The sequence below is a fragment of the Monodelphis domestica genome, chromosome 5 (assembly GCF_027887165.1).
Source record: "Monodelphis domestica isolate mMonDom1 chromosome 5, mMonDom1.pri, whole genome shotgun sequence".
NCBI classification, from domain to species: domain Eukaryota; kingdom Metazoa; phylum Chordata; class Mammalia; order Didelphimorphia; family Didelphidae; genus Monodelphis; species Monodelphis domestica.
This window is the reverse complement of record NC_077231.1, coordinates 117179994-117205666: the sequence shown is the minus strand read 5'-3', so window position 1 is coordinate 117205666 and position 25673 is coordinate 117179994. Positions and strand designations below refer to the sequence as shown.

Here is a 25673-nt window from a genome sequence, read left to right as displayed (position 1 = left end):
AGCATATTCCACTTTTGATGAGCTTTGTTTTAAAATGGTTTTTGGGGTGCTTTTTTCCTTGTTGTATGTCACTGTCACTTCCCATTGATCCCCATCCCTCCACCCCCAATAAAGTCCTCCCTTTTTACAAATATAGAAGACAAATGAAAACATTAGCCATGCATGAAAAGTATGCCTTATTCTGCACCTCTCATTTGCCAGCTCTCTACTGTGATGTGGGAGGTGTAGAGGCTTTACTAGTTAGGCAGTTTATGTGTAGAAAGCTGAAATCTTTCTTTTTTTAACCCTCTACTCTCCACTCTCCAGGCCAAGGGAAACAAATGTAGCATTTCTTTCACATGACAGCTTTTCCAATACTTGAATATAGGCATCAAATATTCCTCTTGCCCTCTTTGCCCCATATCTCCTTTTCTTTAGGTTAAAAATTGTGCCTTCTACTGACCCCACCTCCCTACAGAGAGCACCAACCAGTTAATTGTTGTCCTTACTTGAAGAGGACCAAAAATAACATATTGGGGGGTGTCTTTTGCCTCATGCATAAATTGGATTTAAATGAGGCAGAGTTGCACAAAGTCTTCAGCATCACTTTCTCTTCCAGAGTCATCAAAGTCCAGAGGCAGGACAGAAGCCATGACAACTGATGGAAACTCAGGAAGCAGGGGCTGACCTTGGCTTCTTTGAAGTCTAAACAAGCTTTGAACATTCCACAGGGTCTACTTCCACTGCCTTCACGGTCATTGGAACAGATTGTTCTCTTCCGCTTCTTCTGCCAGGTGAAGTCTTCTCATGCCTGAGGTACTTTCCCCTAATTTACTGATGTATTTGAGCCCTGTTGGTTACCCTCAATCTGGTTTAGCCAAGACGGTTTACCAAGCTGCGACCACTGTGCACGTTAGAGCTTTCTAGAGCCACAAGTGAGAGCTGGATGGCACATGGACACCAAAAGAGGAAAATAGCCCTGAAAAGGGCTCAGCAGACCCCCCATACCAAAGATACTAGTGTTCCCTGAACACCCTGTACACCCCTTCAGTAAATTATTTTATATATGTATATATACTTATACATGTTAGGTATATGTGCATATATGTGTTATTTATTCTTCCATGTACACATCTCTAATAGAATGTAATCTTCTTGAGAGAAGAGAGCATTTTCTTTTGGTTTTGTATCCCCAACCCAGTGTGGCTGGCACATGGTAGCCACTGAATTAATGCTTATTGAATGACTGATTAGAAAAGCACGGAGAGTAAACACCTAGAGTTTTATAGTCAACCCTTTGGGTAATGCAATTACTTCACTACTTAAATCTGGTAGTTGGGCAAACTGCCAGAAGAAGGAGGGTATCAGCTCACTTGTTGAGTTTACTGGAATTTTATAGCTTCTTCTTGCATGGACATGTTTAAGAGTAGAGGAATCATCTACCTACCCAATTATACAATTACAGTGATTCTAGCCCAGTCTTTTACAGTGGCAGAAAGGATTAAGATTAGTTCAAAAGGGCTAGGATTCCAAGACCCCATGATGACCAATAATAAAGATGGCGGTACCCAAGGAGTCATTTCTAATCCTGAGACTTAGGTGATTGAGTTATTTCACTTAATAAAGGCATTTTATTTCTGATCCCTGAGCAAATGATTCTCTAAAGGGAAGATAAACAAACTCTTGGTAGTTCCTGGCCACTTAAGGCAGCTATTTGAAAGACAAAGGGCAGAGAAGTTCAGATGAAGGAGAAGGCAATCTAGCTTTGCAGAAAGCCTCATGCCTAGAGCCAATAGTAATTTTTGGTGAGGTGAGGTGAGGATATATGTCAATTATTATTCAGGTAAAACCGGACCTGAACGATGAAGATGCCTGGTAATTGAATTAGACTTACTTCTAAAGGCAAGTTAGCCATTAGTTTTTAGTTCTGGAACTGCCTATAAATACATACATACATACATACACATACATATATTTTATAGAACTGTGGAATCCAATTCAGGCTGCTTAAAGTGTAGGAGAAAATTTAGGGGAAAATGAGTATGTAATTTAAAGTACACACATGAATATGCAATAATACACATAAGAGGAAGGAAAATATAGAAATACTGTGAATTCTCATTTGCATGTCTTTGGCTTCCATACTGTAGTTGAAATATCATCAGTTCCCTCGGTATTGAAATGAGTTTTGTCTTTGGGCATTTTAAAGGCACATCTTTGAACTACTGCTCTTGCCACAGGATGGATGGATCTACTAACCTGTCTGACTCAGTCCTTTGAAAGAGTGGACCTAAGACCAACTCAGCAACACTGGCTATGGAGAACTGGCATCTATAGGATGAGGGGCATCCACACACAGTCCAATATAATTTTAGCAAATAGCAATCAATTTTCTTTACACCAGACCTTTACTAGATTTGCTCAAGCAGTATTGCCGATTTTCAGATTGCAAATTTTCTCCCTTTTCCTGTTAGTAGAAGCTACTGCAAAATAAAATTCCTATGGTCTAGGTCTGAGCATGTGACTCACTTGCTCAAAAAATCCCAGTGAAAGGAAGGGAGGTTAAAATATAAACACCTTGAGCTGGAACTTGAGGCCACTAGATAGTGGATAGACCCCCTGGACCTGGAGTCAGGAAGACTCGAGTTTAAATATGGCTGTTATTACTTACTGGCTGAGTGGCCCCAAACCAGTCATTTAATCTTTGTTTGCCTCAGTTTCCTCAACTATAAAATGGGGAGAGAAGCTCCTACCTCAAAACTATGATCAAATGAGAAAATAATTGGTTAACTTCTTCTGTGGCAGCATTCTTATGCACTATTTGGAGACACATGCCTAAGAAAATGCTTAGGGATCACTCTGATTAAAATCAAGCTTTTGTAGGGATAGCCCAATGGATTGAGAGCTAGACCCAAAGATGGGAGGTCCTGGGTTCAAATATGGTCTCAGACACTTCCCAGCTGTGTGACCCTGGGCAAGTCACTTGATCCCCATTGCCTAGCCCTTACTACTCTTCTGCCTTGGAACCAATACACAGTATTGGTTCTAAGATGAAAGGTAAGAGTTTAAAAAAAAAATCAAGCTTTGCCTCAACTACAAACCATGACTGCAGTTAACAACTGGCGTTCCGTGCCCCATGTGCCACAAACTCTGCACCTCAGTCTTTGGACTTCAAAGCCACATGAGGGTACATCAATAGATGATAATGCACAAAGACAATAGTCATTCTCGGCTTCCGAGAGACTACTACTAAGACCAGAAAAAGGAATCACTTTGATTATATTTCTAATTATTATAAATAGAAACTTAGGACATCATTTTATATAAAAACAATTTATTGAGATGATGTAATTATAGGCTTTTCTTTAAAAATTATTTGCAACTCACTGGCCCTGAGAATAGGCATTTTTTTTTTGTATTTGGTTACATTCATTTGATTCAGTCCCTTATAAACCCCACACCTCATAAACAACAGATTAGAAACTAAAAAAACAAAAACAAAAACAAAAACAAACAAAAAAACCAAACAAAAAATAGGGAAAACAAAGTCTAGATTCATTCTGGATTTGCAGGTGGTTGTCGTCTCAAAGAAAAACCTTTTAGAATATTCACTGGGCATGTGAGAAGAGAGTTGGTAGTCAATTAGTGTTGATGCAAACGTGACTGAGAACATCCTACTCGGCGGCCTCTATACATTTCAACTAGGCAGAGGATGACTTTATGTCTAGCCCTGGATTAGACATTACCCCCTTCCCTCCAGATCCTCGTTCAGAAAATTAGTAGATTAAATGCACCTGACTGCACCAAATAAGAAATACTATCTATCTGTTTGTATGTTTTTAGTATTTTCTAATCTTTTTCTTCGTTTTCCTTTGAGGGGATGGATTAAATGGAGTGTAGCCAATATCAGTGAAGTTTATTGTGTCGTAAGTTCCTAATCTAGTTCTGTCTTAGACTTGCTGTCTCCATATTTTTAACTTCTCAATGCCTGTCTCCCCATCTGCAACAGGCAGTCAATATTTCTTAAATAATCTGAGTTTTTGATTCTGGGTAGTGGGAAATGGAAATCCTGTTTCAGCCTTTAACATTTTTACTTGAATTTTAAAGTTATACTCTTGACTGAACTGGTTGCCATTGTAGAAGACAGTGATTAAGAGGGTCCTGACTACATTTTAAATAGATTTTTTTTGGATTGCTGTTGTTTTTGTATTTAATAGGATTGGTTGCCTTTGTAATTCTATATATTTTATTTTTTGCATTGAAAAATAGTCATTCTGAGAAGGGGTCCCATAAACATCAATGACACAAAGAAGTCTAGGAATCCTTGCACTAAATGATGGTGATCACTGATACCATTTATTTTCTTCTCCTCATGGTTTTCCCCTAAGGACTCTTTTTAATAGCTGGGAAATCAGCAAGGAGGCTAAAGGGTTGAGTTCACTTTCAAGATGCTGCCATACCTGCATTCAGTTCAACATCTCTGCCAAGATGTCCCTGCTTCAGGCTGGTGGAAAGGTGGTAAACTGTCTGTGATTTATTGAACAAGATAATACCGAGCAAAGTAGTTATCTGGTTTCCAGTGGTGCAGAGGAAATGGAGATGTTAAGGAAACGGGCCGTTTATAAAAGTGCAGGGAAAAAGTTGGAGTTCCTATTACTAAGACAAGGCGGCCAACTTTACCTCCTAGTCCCACTGGGACTGAGTGGGAAGGGATTCATACCTGGATCTTGGTTCTCGTAGGGCTGATCTTATTCAAAAGGGGCAGAAGAGATCTTGGGGAAAATGGAACAGCATTTCATATTAAGAAGTTCTATTTGTGTGGAAAATCCAGGAATGTCAAATGGAGGGAGAGGGAATTGCAGGAAGCATCTGGGTAACAACCAATAGAGACAGAAACAGAAGAAGTACTGTTTTGGAATAGAAAGATGAATTAGATGAAGATGTCTTTAGCAATCCAGACTCATGCTGGCACCCAATCTGCTAACAGAAGACAACTGATAAAAGTTGTGGCTTGTCTTAACAATAATCTTTTCTTTCAAAGGGTGGAAGGAACAACAAGAGGGAGCTGTCTTCCTAGACCATTCTAGTTGATGAAGGAGAAGGAATGTAAACTTGGAGGAAAGCGGCTACTAAAGGTTCTGTTTGTGAGATAGTGTGGGGCAGTGGTGGGGGAGAGAGAAGACTCCAGCTATGTGATCAACACCTAAATGCATTTGGAAGTATTCAACTTGGGTCCAATGGCAGGACATTTTGCTGGGGGAGTTGACTCAAGAGAGAGGAAAACAAGAGGATGAAATTCTGAAGATTCAGGCAGATTTGGTTCTGATGAGAAAGAAAACAAGGAGCTACTTAAAGAAAGTGACCCAGGTACAGCAAGAGCTCATTGACTAGTTAAGATTTTTAAAAGTATGTAAGATGGAAGAAAGAGTAATTAATTGAGTATGAAGATGAAGGAGTAACACGACCATGAAAAAAGACAACTCTAAGAATTGACAGGAATTCTAAGACCCAGAATGAACTAATGCTGACAATAAATACTAAGGAAAATAACAATAAAAGCTTCATGAGGAGTAAGAGTGGATGGAGAACCAGGGCTAGAGATGGGAAGTCCTGGCTTCAAATCTGGCCTCAGCCACTAACTTAACCACCACTGCCTAGCTTTTATCACTCTTCTGCTTTGCAACCAATACCTAGTATTGGTTCAAAGATGGAAAATGAGATTAATTAAAAAAAAAAGAGCAAGAGGAGGAAGAAAGGACACCAAGAGACTCCCAAAAGGTGACAGTGAGAAAATAAAATCATTCAATTTCTTGTCTTTTGCTTCATCTTATAAGAAGGACTGGGGAGGTTGGAATAAAAATGATTAGCAGGGAGTAGAGACCCATGAGATTATAAGCTTCTTGAAGGCAGAGACTGTCTTTTGTTTCTTTTCATATCTCTAGCATTTACACATTACCTGGTATGTAGTTGGTGCTTACTAAATATTGATTGTTTGAAGGGTCAGACAAACATTTGGTTGTTCACCATTGGCTCAAGTCACCCAGCCTGGGTAGGGAGCAGAGATAGCAGGTTCCCCTCATTGAAGGCTTTCAGGCAGAGATTGGACAATCCATTTTTTTGAAGCTATTACAGAGGTATTCTTGGTCAGGGACAGATTGGGCTCTTTCAACACTCAGATTCTTGAATACAATGAGAGGAGAAGCATCTTTTCATTTATTACTACTTTTGCTGACCAAGAATCCCTAGGGATGGCAGAAAGGAAATAAAGGAACTCTTTAGGGTGTTTAATGGGTTTTAAAACTTGCCTGGGGTGACACATGGGTAATCAGTTATCAACTGGAGCAGGAAAAATGGCAGACAATTTCATACTGGTTAGAATCTGCTCTTAAAATAAGGGAGGCTTCACGGTTTGGATCACTGCACTTGCTGCGGGTTCCAAGGGTCCTTCCTATCTCTTCCTTTCCAGAGTGAACCATTAGCTAGAACTTGTGAGGTGGACATGATCAGCAGTCATCTTTATAGAAAGGTGTTACGTAAAATACTGGGCTTAATAATGGATGACTAAAATAATACACCAAAAAGGACTATGCTGAAATGGGTATCTTTTGCCATTTCTTCTTCAATACAGTTATCACCAGTGTTCTGCATTCCCACAGAGAATGCAATAAATAGAGAAGCATTAAAAAAGAGAGGACCTTTTCCTCTCTAACTCAATCACACACCCACTTGGATAAGAGATTTAACATTTGTCTCTGGTTGAAGCGATCAGAAAAAAATGTCTTAACGTTAAAGAGCAATATTTTCTTTCCATTTCAGAGCCATAAAATATGGCCTTCAAATAGAAATGCCTGCCCTTTCTCGTCTTTAAAAATCTTTTAAAATATATGAATCTTCACAATGTACTGAGTACAGCCACTGGCTCAATTCCATCCCCCCAAGATCCAGTATTACTCGTCTTACAGGGTGAAAAGTTTCTGGCTGTTGTTTCCAAGCACATTTGAAAGGTCTGTGTGCACTTGAACCATGTTGGGGTGAACCATATGGCATGTCACCTTTACTAAAGCAGAATCAATCCAAGTGCTTTAGAGTATGTCGCTCTACTGCCAAAGAGGAAGTCTTCTCACTTCCTGCAAGCCCTAACCCATTCTAGTCAGTGGGAAAGCTGTCATTTGATTTTGTATGGACCTGGGACAGGTTAAGAGGCAAAGGATCACAGCAATACTAAAGGCAAATTTGTTGTCAGCTCTTCCTGGTGGCCCCTGAGATCTTCATCTTTATCCCCTCGATGTCAGAAATTCCCCAAAGACAAAATTCTCTCACCTTGTCTGCCCATCTCGAGCACACCTGGCTTCACTAGGAAAGGCATGCATAGGCACGAGGGGTTTGTGGAGAATGTCCAGGTATTCTGGGTGCCTCGAATGGGGACAACAGCTGCACCAACTGTCACAGAACTAGCTCTAAGAGTCTTGCCAAAAGCAAGTGAGTCCATAAATGATACAGTTCATAAGAATAATGAAGCCTTATTATTCATCTTTTGGGGGGGTGGTATGGGAAGAACCTGTGAACCCCTTAACTTTTATAGGATAAACTCAATAGAATCAAAGTTCTTTGAGGGCAGAGATTAGTCTGTCCTTGTATCCACAGTTCTTAACATAAAGTCTTACTTAGGTGCTTAACGAATATAAATTGAATTGAACTCAATTCTTAATGCCTAGAAGATTAAAAATGCCCATATAATTTCTTTTAAAAATCTCTCTTTATTAGTAAAATTATTAAAAGGTGGTATAGGCCTCACCTCATGAGATTACTGATAATTTCCAAGAGAAATAGACTGAATATGAGCCCTTTTCCAAGTTCAGACATCCCATCTTTATGTAAGGAAGGAAGGAAGAAGGAAGGGCTGATGATGTATCCCAAAAGGGAAGAAAAGATGATCATTGCTGGCAGCTGAAGCTGCCCTGGAAGTTCCTTTCATCTCAAATGCTCTAATTCAAAGGGGACTATGGGAAAACAGGTTAAAAGAGACTATGAAATCAGTAAGAAAAAAAAAATCTGTGAATATTGGGAAAGTTAAGGGCAGGGTTTGAGTGTGGACTGTTTGCAAGATAGTATCTGGGGTGGAGCAAGAAGAACAGGGCATTTCCCCATACCCTTGCTCTCTCTAGGCTCTCACTTTAGAAAAATAAACTGGGAAAGCAGGATATTCTTCACTAAGTCCCCGTGTCTTCTTATCACACTTCCTTTTCACTCTTCAGTGCTACATATAACCCTAATGCTTTTAGACAGCTCAGGCAACTTGGGGAGTGGCGCCCACGTCAACCTCCGCAGAAGGACCAATGGATGAGTGCCCTTCTCCAATGCAACGTTATTCTCATGGCTATTTGTAGGTTGTTTTTCAGGCCCAGACTGCATCCATTTTGAATTACACCTGTGGGGAGTCCCTGACCTCCTTAAGGCATATTTGAGATGGTGGCCAAATGCTGGTAATTTGTTTTGGCTTTTTAGCACTTAAATTTTAGTTCGTGGGCCAGCCATTCCTAAGCTAAACTATGCTGAAAGATGTCCAAAGCTCAAAGGCAGGAAGGAAGGAGAGAAGGAAAGGGAGTAAGAGTGCCCCTTTTCAAAACTGTTTTTCTTTTTTTTCGGTAAGTCTTCCTCCCCCACCCTCCAGCAGCCAGGACACAATAGCAACAGAAGCAAATCTTCTGTGTACAGTAGAAGAAAAAAAAGAAACCTTGCATACTCTCTTTCCTGTCAGGTTGAATTTTTATGCCATGATTTGTGAGACTTGCAAAAAAAATATAATCGATATATATATTTCCATAGGAAAGCAAACTGTCATCTTGCCCTATATGAATTATGAAAAAGTCAAACTGCATGTTCATAAAAAAACAACAACAACCCCCAAACCCAGAAACTAACGATGGGTAGAGGGGTGGGGATGAGGAATTACAGGCTGAGGGAGATTCCCAAAGGAGAGTGAAATAGTACTTAAGTCCCAGGCTCTGGGACCTCTACCAGAACACCACCAGCCCTGTTTCTGTGGGGGCTTTATCTAAGGTGCTCTGGGGTCCTCTCTGCTCTGGTCAACTCCCAATTCTGTGTTTCTGCCTTTTTGCTTTCCCTCAATCCACCCTGCTCCCACACACCTCCAGCACTCCAGCTGGATGGTTTTTCTTTTCCTTGATCCATCCCCTGAGGTGGTACGTTGCTTCCTTCAGCACTCATCCTCCTGGAACATTTGTTCATCCAACTCTTGGGACTCAAGGTGTTCAAGGCGGTCTGTTCGGCCACTCATAATCTCGTCTGGGGTTTTCATGAACCTTTTTATTCAAGAAGGAGAGAAGAGAGATTATGTTTTTTCAAGATTTCCTCCAACCCTGCATTGTAAACAAGAAAGGTCTACTGTAAATCACATGCCAGGGTCCCAGAATTGGTTTTTTCTATTTCCTATTTATAGATCTCTAGAATCTGGAAAGACTCATTTGGTTTCCAAAAAAAAAAATTATCTTCAGGTAACTTTTTAGATCAAAGGACAATTTAAGAGAAAATATTATACTCAATCGATCAATCAATCGATAATTTATTTTATTAAGCACCTACTATGCGCCAGACTGTACTAATTCTTGGGGATAAAAAGAAAGGCAAAAATCAATCCCTTGCCTGGAAGGAGCTCACATTCCAATGGAAGAGATGATATGCAAAAAATGATAGCCATAGGAGATATCGATATGCATATATACCCATATGTACTCACATGTACATATACACATACACACTTAATATTGGAAGGTACTTTCAGAGAGAAGGCACTAGTGGGGAAGTGGGGGGAAGAGAGGACCAGAAAGACCTCTTTCAGGAGGTGGAATCTGAGCAGGGACTTAAGGGAGAGTTCCAGGCACTGAGATAAGAGTATTGTGTGCTACGGAAAGCAAGGAAGTCAGTGATGATGGATAGATAATAGAAGAGGGGAGTAAAGTGTCAAAAGACTGGAAAGGTGGCAAGGTGACAGCTTATAAAGGGCTTTACAAGTCAAACACAGGAATTCCTATTTGGTCCTGGAGGTAGTGGACAGTTTACTGAATAGCAATCAGACTTGTAAGGCACATTGATGGTGTTTTTGGAGGAAAGGGAAAAGGAAGTAAGGAAAAGGGCTAACTATTGGGTCAGAGTTTTTTTTTTTTCTGGGTTAAATCCCTTTTTTTTCAAACCTTATCTATTTTAGAATCAATAGTGTGTATTGGTTCCAAAGCAGAAGAGTGGTAAGGGTTAGGCAACAAGAGTTTAATGACTGGCTTAGGGTCACCCAGCTAGAAAGTGTCTGAGGTCAGATTTAAACCCATGACCTCCTTTCTCTAGGCTTGGCTCTCAATCCAGTGAACCACGTTCACTGCTTTTGGTTTAAATCCTTTTTAATAAAATTTCTTTACTAGTTGGAGTTTACATCAAGTTCTATAAATATCTCTGATGTGTTGCCTATAATACTAGAAAAACTGAAAGTTTTATCATTTCCACTATGGTGCTAGATAGATTGAGAAGATGATCTGACTACATAAGCTTCAGCATTCTTCCTAAATGATCTCCCGCCTCTAATCTCTCCTGTCCGTGATGCCAGATTAATCTTTGCTAAAACACCAAGTTCAAGCCATTCCCTTGTTCCAAAGACTAATAACACTAGCTGACATTTCTGTAGCCCCGACGAGGTGCCAAGCATTTGTAGATGGGTGCTCAGCATTTACAATTATTATCTCATTGATCCTCACATCAACCCTGGGAGGCAGATGCTATTATTATTCTGATTTTACAGGGGAAAAAAGAGGTCACACTGCTAGAAAGTGTCGGAAACCAAATTTGAACTCAGACTTTCTGAGTACCGTTTTGCCTCTGCTCACGAGTCAAGAGAGGAACATCTCCATCAATGAACATCTCGGTTTTGCCAAGTGATGTAACCTTTGGCAAGTCATTTAACTTCTCTCAGGCCTAGCTTTCTCTTCTACCACCAGCAATATTATTCATAGCTTGGCTGTGAGGATCAAATGAGATAACAGATAGCCAGCATTTTGTAAATTTTTGGGGGGGCTGAGAGAAGGCAAAGTGAACACTTTATTTCTGAATTTGCTATGGAAAAGGAGAGAAAACTGGATATAGTTTAATTAACACCACAGATTGCTGGCCAGAAGAGTTCAAAAGGCTCAAAGCAAGATTATGCAGGATCCCATGGATTAAATTTAAATTTCTACAGGGCATCATAAAGACAGAGAGAAATCTGTGTGGTGAGAAAGATTTTGAGAGAGTAAATTCTGAGAAAGAAGAAAACAGCAACCCATGAATTAAAATTCTACAGATGACTCTGCAAACATAAGCAGAGGTAGTTCTGATGATGGAGAAAAGGAGAACTGTCTAAGAGACACATTACCCAAAGCCATGGAAATGACATGCATAGAAGCTCCAATAACTGTGGCTGGGCTCGGTGAGAACTGAGTGCAAAAGAATGCAAAAGTTCAGGATGAACTAGAGCTGTCAAGGAAAGTAGGAACCATAGAAACTTTTTTTTAAAAAGCTGTGATACTGGGTCAGCCAGGTGGCTCAGTGGACTGCAAGCCAAGCCTAGTGATGAGAGGTCCTGGATTCAAGACCCTTCCTAGCTGTGGGACTGTGGGCTTAACCCCTATTGCCTAGCCCTGTATAAATGGAGATTTTGAACCCTAGACTTCAATCCCCAGAAGTCCTTGGTATTTCCCACAATTCCCTATAATTCCTTCTGAGTCTCTATGTTGGTGAGATCACAATTGGTATTTTAACTGGCAATAACGCCTCCCACGTGTTCTTTCTTTGCAATGATGTAGCAAGAATAGTGGTAAGCTAAGTGCAGGGATTTTAAATGAGCTAATCAGCCATGGGCATGTGGTTTTAATTTTGTATCTTCTTTATTCCTTGATTTCTAATAAACCTTATAAAATAAATATATTTTATTATTAGAGATATAATTTAATTTTTACAGCCCTTACTGCTCTTCTGCCTTGGAACCAATACATAGTATTGATTCTGAGAAGAAAGGTTAAGTCTTAAAAAAAAGGTATACTGAAGAAAAAATAAAAAAGATCAGGAGGAAATAGGATGGTTGTTCATGGTATATGAGATGATGACACATTTTTGCAAACAAGTTTATGTTCTAAACCTGTATTTCCTTGGATTCCAAGTTTCTCTGCTTGGAAAAGAGATCAAGTGTTTGCCGAGTTGGTTTCTGGGATATTTTAGCCATCATGTTCTAAATGATTTAAACTGGCTCAACTTCTAATAGGAAATGGTAACAATCACAATCAACCTATATTGGAACAGTTTTTCCATCTAAATATTTTATTTTATAACTCACCATTATTTATTTTATTTTTACACCAGTCAAGGCAGCTAGGTGCCATAGTGGATTGAGAACCAGACCTAGAGACAGGTGGTTCTGAGTTCAGATCTGTCCTCATATTTCCTAGCTGTATGACCCAGGGCAAGTCATTTAATCCCCATACCCAGCCCTTATCCCTTTTCTGCCTTGGAAACAATATATAGTTATTGATTCTAAGATGGAAGGAAAGGGTTTAAAAAAATACTTCCCCTTCGCCAACTCTACCATTTTGGAACTATCTGCCATTATTCCCACTTCATTAGCTTGTGAGCAACTTGAGGTCAAGGACTCTCTTTGCTTTTTTTTTTTTATCTCTAGCATTTGACACATAACCAGAGCTTGTTAAATATATATTTTTAATTTTAAAAATGTTTCTTTTTATCCCTTGTAAAATTTGGTGTCATTGTTAATGCCCATTTCCTCCATGTTCTTATGCATTGGCCACTTATAATAACACATGGCTCATTCTGTACCTATGCTTCTGAACTTCACTTGTCAACAGGATAGTCTTCTGATGCCGAGATTGGTCATTAAATTAATCCTATATCTTGAGATGTTTCAGGGCCATTTTCCTTTATATTAATGTGACTCCTGAATAAACTGTTCTTTAGGTCATGCTCATTTCATGTTGTATCAGTTCATATGGATTTCCAAATTTCTCTGAATTCTTCCTATTTGTTGTTTTTCAAGGCACAGGATCATTTAGTTTCATTCCTATATCACATTTTTTCAATGCCTCCTCCACTAAAGAATACCAATTTGTTTCCAGTTTTATTTATTTATTTAGCATGCCAAAAAAAGAGCTTCTTACAAATATTTTCATATTTTTTGGAACCTCATCTTTGGCTGTTCACCTCACTGGGGCACATGTCCAGGATGTCCTGTCTCTAGGTCTGGTTCTCATCCTAAGACTGAGCCACCTAGCTGCCTTTCCTATATTTTCAAACTGTTTTTCAGAATAGTTAGCCCAATTCACAGTTCCACCAACAATGCACTAGTTTATGCATTGGAACCTTCCAGACTGTAACATTATGCAGATTTTGACAAGCTCAATTCCTCATTTAAAGAAAATCTACCAAATGGAAGAAGCAAAGTAAAAAAAGGAAGTGGTACCTGAACAAAAGCCTTTGTCCTGGCTCCTTCCTGATAATGTTGAGTTTGTAGTAGTGGCGAAGGGCTCGGGACATTTTCTCATAGGTCATGTTTGTTCTGTTCTGTTTGTTCAGAAAAGGAAGAAAGAAACAAAAGCAAAAAGTGAAATGAACTTCAGAAAAGTCAGTAAGGGGGGCTATTTAAAAAGAAAATACACAACACACACACACACACACACACATACACACACACACACACACACACACACAAACCCCAAAGCCAACACTTGAAGTGGCCATGCCAGTTCTGGAAAGGTACTTGTTCTGTTCCCCTTCAGCTGTTTTCATGCCTATTATGCCCCACCCCATTGTTTTTACACATATGGCTGCGGTTTTCTTTTAGGGGATGAATAACCTTTTGTAAAACATTTTGAGATGAAGAGGGAACAATGTACCTTTTAGCCACCTTCCTTAATTTTTCTTCCCACGACTTCTCTCTGGTTGGCCTGAAGAATTTCCTGTTGGCCATTTTTCCTCTACCCCATCAAAGCAGCCTCTCTACAGTGAGACTTTTTGAGCTGGTATTGTTGATTTCTCATTTAAAACTGAGACTAAAGATGAGCTACTTGGGAAATGGTTCTTAAAATTGGAGATTTTATGATGATGTAAATTTAAAAAAATGGGAGGGTTTTTTCCCCCTTCCCAGTAGGTTCATGTTCATCCACTTGTCAACACTGTCTTTCTTTCTTTGGTCAAGAATTGAATCATCAAGACTTGTAGGCTCTCCCTAATCACCTTGGGAACATGTCAAGAGACGTTCTTTTCCTAGAAGATGGTAGAAATCGCAAGAAGGACTCCATCAACTCTGCTTTTTTAGTTTATACCTTTCCCTAATATAATGGTAAAGGTGTGTCTTTATCCTTCCTTTTGGGAAAGTTTGCCCTAAATTTGTCTGCATGATACTTAGTAGTTTGCAATACGGTACCTGAATTAATTTTTCCCTCTTTGATACTGTGGACTCAGCAAATCCTTTTATTGTTGTTGCTGTTCAGTCATTCAATTGTGTTTACTCTTTGTAAACCCAAGGATTTCTACATGGCATTTTCTCCACTCCATGTAGATATTGGAGTGGCTTTGTATTTCCTTTTCCAGTGTGTCCCCATTTTACAGAGGAACTGATAGGAATGATGATCATTACATGGGGCATTCTTCAGTCAGAATCAAATCCTTTTCTAAGCATAAACTAGTCTGACATTATTCATACAGTTTTCAACTGAACAAGATTGGAAATATCATTTCCCCAAAGTTCTCTTCTGAGTCAATTTAGACCCACAGAGTCTATACTCCTGACCACAAAGAATCTTGACCTCAGTGGCAGGGGATAAGGGATAGGGTAGTTGTTTGAAATATACCTTTAATATACCAGAAATACTTCATTAATGAGCAAACTTTTACATGTTGGAAGATGAACTGTGATGACTTCCTTAATAATCTTCCCCTCTTTAGGACAAGGAATTATGAATTATGTAACAAAATACAGAACTCAGAAAGAGAAGATAGACAATTCTTCTCTGATCCAAGGAGAGGTCTTTTTGTTATCGGTCCACCAAAGAAATCTCTGACTCCCTTTACCTTGTGATTTCCCCATAGTCGAGCCAGTCCATTGGGATCCACTATCCGGAATATTTTGGATTCTTTGTCCTCCCATCGGATAAAATTTTCGTACCGGCTGTCAGAAAGCAATTGGTAAACATAGTCCCAGAGCAGCCTGCAGTCTAGGGAAAGAAAGGGCAAGAAAACATGGGTGACAAAGGCTTCCTGGTGAGATGACACGTGGGGAAGGAACTTTTCCTGAAGCAATAATACAGGTGATGCCTTTCCTTGTTGTAACTTAGCCCTCCAACTCACTCATTTTAAATTAAGTAACTTAAAATAGACGATGATCCCCCCTCCCCCCAATCTGGAAGATCCTTTCATTTAAGGAAGAGGCAATGGAAAAGTTAATAAGTTGCACAAAATTATACAACGTACTTAGTATCAGAGCTAGAATCAGTCCTTCAGTCTTCTAATTTTGTTCCTAACACTGCCATAAACAAGTTATGTGACCTTGGGCAAATGATTTCATGCTTCTGTGACTCAAAGGCCCCCCTTTTAATGTAAAAGGATTAAATAATTTCTAAAGTCACTTCCAGGTCCCCAAGTTTCTTGGTTCTTTGAACAAATTATTTTTTTCACATTTCTGTCATTGTTATCTGTCACTATCTACAGAAGGTCCTATAAATTAAGATTTTATAATTCATATTGTTTCTAACTGGGCAGGATTAGACAAATGTTCATTTTCCCAAAGTCCTTTTCTTTTCTTCTTTTTTAAAAAAATAACCCTTACCTTCCATCTTAGAATCAATACTGTGTATTGGTTCCAAGGCAGAAGAGTTATAAGAGGTAGGTAATGGGAGTTAGTGACTTGTCCAGGGTCACACAGCTAGAAAGTGTCTGAAGCCACCAAAGTCCTTTTCTGAGTCACACTGGACCTAGAAATGAGTTTATACCTCTTGGATTTCAAAGAAGTCACAGCCCTTAGTTGAAGGAGAAAGGGGACAGGATGGTTATTTGAAATCCACCTTTAACAAACCAGAAATACTGAATCAATGAACAAACTTTCTACATTGGAAGGCAGGCTAGGATGACATCTGTATTGAATAATGGGTTATGGAATCGGTCTTAACTGAAAGACTGGGATCCAGTGGCATTCAAAGAAAATGGCTTGAGGCAGCTACTCATGCTGAAGGAGTTTTGTTAGGCTTCCTAAATGCCCACTGGAACAAATATGGACTACTTGCTAGTATGCCAGATGGAGAGGTCCTTCACATGTCTTCATGAAAGTTCCACTGGGTAGTTTCGTCATGGCAAGGAGGTGACCTTGAGTTCTTCAAGGAAACAGCAGGAGAGGGAAAACTCTGGCAGATTTTGCTACAGTGAATGCTCCATGTACAGGCTTGATGACAAATAAAGTAAATGAGCATTTATATAAAATCACGTGTCTTGTGTCAGGCACTTTGCAAAATGCTGGAGATACAAAGAAGGGCAAAAAGTAGGCTCTGCTGTCAAGAAACTCACAGTATATAACTGGCAAGTCAGCATGCAAATGACTATGTATAGATAAGCATTAAACATGATAAATTGGAGATAATCTCAGAGTAAAGGTGTAGAATAATATTAAGGAGAATTTTAAGAAAGATTATGTGTCTACTGCTCATGGACCTTCATAAGTATAAAGCAGCCCATCATCAGAAAACGGTCACCAAGTGTAGATCAAAGAAACTTGTGAAGCAAATAGATATATATTAAACAAACCAATAGGTTCCCAATCCCAGATAATATCTTTTTTCTTGGGAGATAGTGTTGTTCGGTTGTTTGTCACTTCCTTCTTCAGCTCATTTCACTTTTGGGTAAACCAAGGCAAACAGGGTTAAGTGACTCGCCCAGGGTCAAACAGCTAGTAACTGTATAAGGCCATATTTTCATCAGAAAGATGGCTCTTCCAACTCTAGGCTTGGCTTTCTGGGCCACATAGCTGGCAAGTTAGTGGTAATAAGGTCTAAAAATTATGTAGTTTTTAGACCAATTATGTATAGTTAATTGCATTGCAATGTGTTTTCTAGATTGAAGATGATAAAATCCATAAAGATAAATGATTTGTTCATAGCCACACCAAACTAGATCTTTTGACTTTAAATCTCATGATCATACTATAGCACAGTTTCCCAGAAAGAATGACTTGTAGTTTTCTCTCAAGGAAATGAACCCTGCTCTTTTTTGAACTAGCTAGGAAAACTTAAATTTCTGAAAGTTAAAAAGTATGTAGTAATAGAAAAGTATTGAGGTAAAGCCTGGGATATAGAGGTGAAGCACAAATTTTGGAAATGGGTGTAATAATTAAAATTAAATTATGAGGCTGCTAGTAGCTTTATTACATCAAAGTAGTGATAGTAAAGAGAGGGAAATGTAGAAAAGAGTGGGTTAGCTTACTACCCTATATGCTGTCTGATGGGCTGAAGCTCACCAATGACAGGGGTTCCTTCAGGTTCCAAGCTTCAGACAGAAAAGCACACAAGAGAGAGAGCAGTCCTTGCTCTTCGTCTTATAGGCAGTTTTCTCTATACACTAGCTCTCCCATGTCACATCTCAGGAACCAATCATAGTTCCTTAATTTGCCTGGGACTGCTCGGGGGACAGTGCCAGTGGGGTCAGTTTCCCATCTTGTAGGTTTCAACTTCCTTTCTCTTTATACTTGCACATTTCAATGGTAAAGGATCTTCAGGTCCCTGGTTGATATTGTCAAACAAAGTGACATAATAGGGAGGGGAATTCCCTTCCCACATGGGGCAGAGTCAAGATAGGAGAGACTCAAGTGAAGGGAATAGGAGAACAGAAAAAATATTTTAGCAAGACTTAATGGAGAGAAGAACAAATAATCATAAAATGAAATGAGGGTGGCACTGTGTTAGGTGCTGGGAATCCAAATACAAAAATGAGGCAATCCTTGGCACAAGCAGCTTATATTCTAATGGGGGCAGGTGGGAATGAAGGCTGGGCAGGGAAAGCTCTTATTTGTGAATTCACAGAACGGTATGTGCAGCCATAGGGCAGAATGAGATCTTGTGGAGATTCTTTGTTGAAATGATTGGGAATGACCCCATTTTCCTGGTGCCTACCATAGCTCTTTGGGAATTTTCAGCTTTCTTGCATTTTTTTTTTTGAGGAAGGCAGAAGGTCTTTATGGTCTCCCATTGTTCACATCCTTGATTATGACTTTAGGCATCTTGCCTGGCACCACCAGTCAAAAGGAAGAAAGCTTTTAAGTGCTCCCTATGTAATCACATTTGGGACTATTATGGTTCATTTATGATGACTCAGTTCTGATGGTTCCTATTGTTGATGGTGAAAATAGTTTGTTATAGTAATCTTTATAGATCTTTTCCACTTTTTTCTCTTTCTTCTCTTCTTTCGATATTCATCCTTAAATAGCCCTGAGATAACTCTTTAATTTTCATTAAATTGGTTTTACTTTACACTCTTTCTCTTAGTTTTATGAGAGGATGCTGTTCATGATTGTACATCATTCTTTTTGGCAAGCTTTTACAAATGAGTCTATATTCTAAACTAGTGTTGCCTTTAGTTGCATCCCTATTCACTTGGCAGATAAATCAAATGTCTGTAGTATTGGGCACTTACTGGGCTCTTTTGGTTTTACTGTGGCAATTGATTTACATCTCTTAAATTTCTACACAAAATCATTATAAACAGGGGCATCTAGGTGGCCCAATAGAAAGAAAGTCATGGAGACCCAAAAGATCATGGGGGTTCAAATCTGGCCTCAGACACTTCCTATCTGTGTGACCCTGGGCAAGTCACTTAACCCCTCATTGTTTAGCTCTTATTTCTCTTCAGCCTTGGAACCAAGGTACAGTATTGATTCTAAGATTCTAAAATTAGCTCAATAAGAGCTAAGTATTTTCATTATTACAATCGGGAGATAACTAAATCCAATCTTCACAGATGGAAGGTAAGAGTTTCTAAAAAAAATCAAATCAAATCAAATCACTATAAATCTTTGTCAACAACATTCCCATTACCCTTTTCCCTTGCTAATCATTCATTTAAATAGTTTGGGACTGAGTATTTCAACTTCATGCATCTCATCTATTTTCTTCATTCTTGGCCCCCCCACCCCCTCTAACCCTTACTTTTTGTCTTGGAAAAAAAATGGTAAGGGCTAGGCAACTGGGGCTGTGACTTACCTAGGGTCACCCAGCTATAATTACTGAGGCTAGATTTGAACTCAGGACCTTCTACCACTAGGTCTGGCTCTTCAAACACTGAGTCACCCAGCTGTCCCTACTCTTGGCTTTTAACTATAACCTTCCATATGACAACTCTTCAAATATATGAAGACAGTTATCATGTACCCTTTAACCTTCAGGCCAAAATTCCTCATTTCTTCAACTGAACTGGCATGATCTGAAGGCCCTTTGAGATTTCCTCTGAATGCTTTCTGATTTATCCAATTATCCTTTCTCAAGTATGGAATATTAACATTTAAGCTCTGACAATGGGCCAGGTACTGTGCTAGCGGCAAAGAATATAGAGACTGAAACAATCCTTGCTCTCAAGAACCTTCTATTTTAATGAAAGAGTTTATATTCCAGCAGTGACACTCATAAATGAACTCAGCGCTCTCAACGTGGTCTCATTGGGGCAGGGAACAGTGGGGCTGTGATCATTTCCCTAGTCTTGCACCCTATAGCCCTTAATGCAGCTTAACGTCACTTTATATTTTTTGGCTGCCATGCCACAGTGCTGACACATAGGAAGTTTTTTCAGATAAATTTGTTTTTGGTCATGCCTTCCCTATTTAGGAGCTGTGAAGCTGAATTCTGAAATCCAAGTGTAGGACTAGACAGGTGTTAAATTTCATCTTATGAGACTCAAGCCATCATTTCTGCCTTTCAAGAACATTTTGGATCTCAAGTGTCATTCAGTATTTCAGTCATATCTCCCAGCTTTGAGTCACTTACAAATCGGTAAGCATCTTAAGTGAAGGCATTCTAATAAGAAAGTCAAAAAACCACAGAGTAGAACGCACAGATTCCTGCAGCAATCCACTACAGACTCCCTTCTAAGTTGACATCAAACCATTAACAGCTGTTCTTGAAGGGGCAGCTACTAAGTAGTCCACTGGTTAGATAGTCAGGCTTCGAGTCCGGAGGACCTGAGGTCAAATCTGACCTCAGATACTTCTAGCTGTGTGACCCTAGGCAAGTCACTTACCCCCAATTGCCTCACCCTTACTGTTCTTCTGCCTTAGAATCAATAAAAACAACAACAACAAAGCTCCCAACCTTTACCATCTGTCTTAGAATCTGTTTCTAAGACAGAAGGTTTTTTTTTTTTAAACAAAAAACAACTGTTCCTTGGGTTCAGCCATTCAGCGGATTGCGTATCCTTTTATTCACAAGAAAAGCTTGAGAGACTTTGTCAAGTAAACTATGTCCATAGCAATTTTCTGATCCATCACAGTAATACTTTTCATCTGTTTTTTGTTTTTCATCTACGTAGGTATGTAGAAGTAGACTGAAATCTATTCCTGCCCATCTACCTTTGTATTACCTTTGTCCATGTCCTCTCCTAACTGAGAGACTTTCCTCAGTTCTCCTGACATTTTGGACATAACAATGGAGTATTTGTCAGAAGCAAAGTTCCCTCTTCATTATGTTGCTTTGTTTAACGTCATCTCTCAGTGACCCGGAGGTCAAAGACCAAAGGGTAAATTCAGTTATAGACAAGCCCTCAGAGAAAGGAAGTTAAAGAACCAAGGAACCAACCAGATGGGAAACTGATTCCACAGCCCCCCTGCCCCCCTTTACCTCTTACCTACCTTTCTCTCTCTTTACTACTACTATTACTTTGATTTAATAAAGTTATTAAGCTACTATCAGCCTCATAATTTTAATCATTACAGTATGTAGGCTACTCATTGGTCTCTTGCTCTTGCTAAGTGACTGGCTTATTTTTCCCCCAGTTTTTAATTTCTCTGGTTATCTCTTTATATATATCTATATATATCTATATATATATATGTTACAATGGTACAATTCCTCACTTTTAATTTGCTGTAACCTGCACAATCTCATCATGAACCTTTGTAGAAACCTTTAAGTAATCCTCTACTCCAATTCTTTTGAGGCTGCAGTAAACCATTACTTAATAGCCATATATAACTGAAAAATATCACTATTAAAGAGATGGATTCCTCTGTTCCAAGGAAAAACTAGGGCTTATTAAAAGAATACTCAGTTTCTTAAAGGCAATATACTCAGTTGTCCTCTTCCTATTAAGTTTTGGGCTAGATACATTATCCATTTGTAGTATATATATATATTCATCCACTTGGTTTTTCCCATTACAATAGTTGGGCCCAATTCTTTAAAGTGCTGATGGATCTCAGAAGGCTGTTAAACAATCATAGATTGGTATAATTAGTACAGTGTCATCTCCAAACAGGTATTTCTTATGTCAATGACTACAGGGAATTCCTTTTGAATTTAGCTTTTGTGCTGCACATCCTCAAAGATGGCAGCAAATTCCTTTGGGGAGCATGTTTTATGTTTCAATTGATATGTATAATCAGAGGGCCAGAAAAAAAAGTTGTGTTCTGTTATTTTAACTTTAAAGAAATCTTCTAAAATTCTGACACAAGTATGGGAGATGTCTTGGTCCAATAAGAGCTCTTGCAATGCTTTCTTGTTCTATTGAATCAAATGATTGTTTTGTAATCAACAAACACAGTAGGATCTTATATTCATTATATAAGACTAATGACCCTGTCAAAAAGAATGAAATCAGTCTGCCAAGATATGTTCTTGAAGAAGTCATGCTGACTCTTTGTGATCACTACTTCCCTCTCACAGCTTCACCCACTTTTCATTTATTGAGCTATTCTAGAAATTTTCTAGGAAGTCATTTAAAAATGCCATTTATTGCCATTAAAAAAAAAATATTTTTGACCTTCCCTAGTCTAGACTCTTTAATTGTCGTGACCTTTTGGAGATGACCAATGGCTCAACAACCATACCTGTCAGACTTTTTCAGTGTCTATTGTTAATTCTTCTATAGCAGAATCCACCGAGGCCACTTTGGTCTCAGGTTCTTGTGCTATTACTAGATATTCTAGAACCAATCTTGGCTTCCTGGGAATGTGAAACATGGACTAAAGCTGGTCAGATAGAGATTCCACTCCTGAAGAGCATCACACTTAGCAGAGAGGAGATAATATTTCTATCAATTTCTTAGTCATTTCCATTCCATTAGATTCTTAGGGTCTGATCAATTGTTAGTCAATTTCAGGCATGAGATAAGCACTGCATTTAGGGCATTCATTAAAGACTTTTGGGGACTTCACAAGGTCCTGTGTTATATATTATACTTGCTGGCCCAGCATAGAATTTTCAGAGATAGGAGCTAAAGAGCTGCACTACTTCCACTGCCTAGGACTGACTGGTATATAAGGACTAGTACCTGCCTTGAAATCTATCTATCTATCTATCTATCTATCTATCTATCTATCTATCTATCTATCTATCTATCTGTCCATCTATCCATCCATCCTTCTTCCCTCCCTCTTCCCTCCCTCTTCCTTCCTTCCTTCCTTCCTTCCTTCCTTCCTTCCTTCCTTCCTTCCTTCCTTCCTTCCTTCCTTCCTTCCTTCCTTCCTTCCTTCCTTCCTTCCTTTCTTTCTTTCTTTCTTTCTTTCTTTCTTTCTTTCTTTCTTTCTTTCTTTCTTTCTTTCTTTCTTTCTTTCTTTCTTTCTTTCCTTTCCTTTCCTCAACTGCCCTGTGATGCAGGTGATATTAGTTTCCTCATTTTAAAAATAAAAATTTAAAGACTTGGCCAGCATCCCACAAATTTCTAGAGCAGGATTTGAAACCAGGTCTTCCTGACACTGAACTGAGTACTATACCTAGTATGCAACACCATTAAAAAAAATACCCTCTACTTTCTTAGAATCAACACTATGTATTGGGTCTAAGGCAGAAGAATGGTATGGGCTAGGCAATGGGGGTTAAGTGACTTGCCCAGGGTCACACAACTAGGAAGTGTCTAAGGCTAGATTTGAATCCCATTTCTGGACCTGGCTCTATCCACTGGGTCACCTAATTGCAGTTTGCAACACCACTTCTATAAAAAGATAAAGGTTTTTCTAGGGTCAAGGTAGCTGGCTTTAGTGGTTTACTATATCACAATAGCACAGGAAAATGTCTTTAAATGTTATATGTTTGTATTCCACACAAATTTTTCTTTGACCATAATAGCTACATGAGAAATAAGAGGAAGTCCTATGTATGGACTCTAGAGCTGGTTAAGATTTACTATCCTTAATATATGTTTATTCATTTTAAATGTTTATTAAATTGAATATAACTAATCTGTATTAGGTGCCTACTGCAAGCATGACACTATTTAAGTATTTTAGAGACTGGACACTATTTATAAGCATGCTATGTCTTCTATTCTCATAGACACAGGTTAGAAGTTTTATGGTTCTAGTGTTAATCTTAACCCACAGGTATGCATGGGTACCACAAACTTAGTATGTGTGAAACCAATAAGGAGATAAATTCCAATCCCTGCTGACAATTTTGGAATGGAGAAAGCACTTTTATAAGTCGCTGGTCTCTTTCTTCTTCTTATTTGGGGTCCTTTCTTCCTTGGATGATACCCCTTCAAACTCCTGAATTGCTTGGTTGTGTCACCATAGTTCTTCTATCAAAGCCTTCTCTTATGTCAATATCTCATAAAGTACCATGACAGAGAATTTTCTTGCGAGCTAAGACCCTAAAATTCAACTGTGCACAGGCAGAATGGGGAAAAGGAGGAAAAGCGGATGAATAAGATTTTTTTTGCATAATTTTATGCAAATATAAACTGGAATGATATTATGTCATCTGGTATATAAATGGGATCTGAACAGGGCCATTATATCATCTGGGATATAAACTGGCAAGCAATAGTACTGAATATAGGCTTAGTTGAATAAAATGGCCCGATAAGTCTAAGGCTTCTGTAGCGTCCCCCTGCCTTTTATTATGATGTTGATGGCTGTAATGCAGTTATAAAAATCTTAATATAAATGATGCATTGTTTAAACTGGGTGTTCAGTAAAAGAAGGACCTTGAAAGTCAACATTTTCATAGAACTCAATCGAAATCTATTATTGCAGATGATACTTGGAAGAATAATAGAACTAAAGAGCTTCATTACACTATATTTGCTTCTTCGTAACACTAATAATAATGATGTGCAAATATATGTGGATCTAATTGTTGGCATATGACATTGTGTTGATTGCATCAGCTCTGGAATACTGCAGAACCTCCTAAATGAAATATGTAATCACTCAGGAGTTCAGCTCAACTATCTACACAGGAAAAAGCACATGGATGAAAAATGCTTATTGTTCAGTCTAGACTGTTAAGTGGTTATGGAAACAACTGATTCGTAAGTATATATGTAGTATGTAGCCTGTAAAGATACTCTAGATGACAATGAGTTTGCTTTTAAATTGAATAAGAGGAGCAGAGATTATTTCATTCTTTTTTTTTACCTTCCATTTTAGTATCAATATTGTGTATTGTTTCAAAGGTGGAAGAGCAGTATGGGGTGGGCAATGGGGGTTAAGTGACTTGACTAGAGTCACACAACTAGGAAGTGTTTGAGGTTAGATTTGAACCCAGGATGTCCCATTTCTAGGCATGGTTCTCCATCTACTGAGCCAGCTTGTTGCCTCTTGTTTCATTATTTTAATTTGTATCCCTAATGCCTGGACCATATCAGACATTTAATAATAACTGCTTGTTCAGTCATTAATTGATATTTTCTCTCTTTCTGCAGATGTGAAAATTTATAATAGTTCTATTTGCTTATTTATTTTATATATAATAAGGAAGAATATCAAATCACTTTTTTTACTTGGCCCATTAATTTCTATTATCTAAAATGATTTGAGTTCTTATTAGGAGCGCTTAAAAACCTTCTTCAAATTTGGTCAGTCAGTCAATCAATCAATCAATGAACTGAACCAAACAACCCCCCAATAAACCAGCTTGTATTGGATACAGCCATACTGAAAAATGCCTGATCTTCTTTCATTGGGCCAAAAGAATAAACATTCATTTACAATAAACATACCTTAAGAGTTCCTAATAGCCAATCTAGATTCACAAGAAAAACTAAATTGACTAAAAGGAGGGAATAGAGACAAGAATAACAACATGGCATTTTTAGCCAGGAAATAGTCGGAGGGATGACTTTGTATACTAATTAGGTATGCTTATACATTATCTTTTACTTAGGAACTTGTTACTCTATAGAAATTGGTCTAATCCTAAGGATATAAGAGGAGGAAAGTTTTTCCTGTTTTAGTTGAGGACAAGTAGGCAACAGAGGCTTGCCACCATGGCCACAAGTCTCAATAGTAAAATATCTACAATAACTAAAATGCCATCTGTCTGCCAAATGCTTATATAATAATGAAAGGGTCTAGGATAAATAAGGTGCAATTGCTATCTACTCTCCTGCCTCTCTCAGTCTTTAGTCTGCCTCCCAATTCCAGTATTATTTCTGAATACAAACTATTTCTCAAATGA

At 38.6% G+C, this 25673-nt stretch overlaps 1 protein-coding gene across 5 annotated transcripts in view; it reads right to left on the bottom strand.

The window, feature by feature from the left end:
* Positions 1–3296: 3296 nt before the first annotated feature.
* The window catches only part of ETV6 (ETS variant transcription factor 6), a 326203-nt gene continuing 303826 nt past the window's right edge, over positions 3297–25673 (bottom strand). For all 5 annotated transcript variants that reach the window (XM_007503719.3, XM_007503720.3, XM_056799158.1 and 2 more), the window contains 3 exons: positions 15100–15242; positions 13490–13590; positions 3297–9302 (listed from right to left, as the gene is read on the bottom strand). In XM_007503719.3, coding sequence (XP_007503781.1) covers positions 9197–9302; positions 13490–13590; positions 15100–15242 — 350 coding nt within the window. In that variant the 3' untranslated portion in view covers positions 3297–9196. The remainder of the gene's footprint in view (positions 9303–13489; positions 13591–15099; positions 15243–25673) is intronic.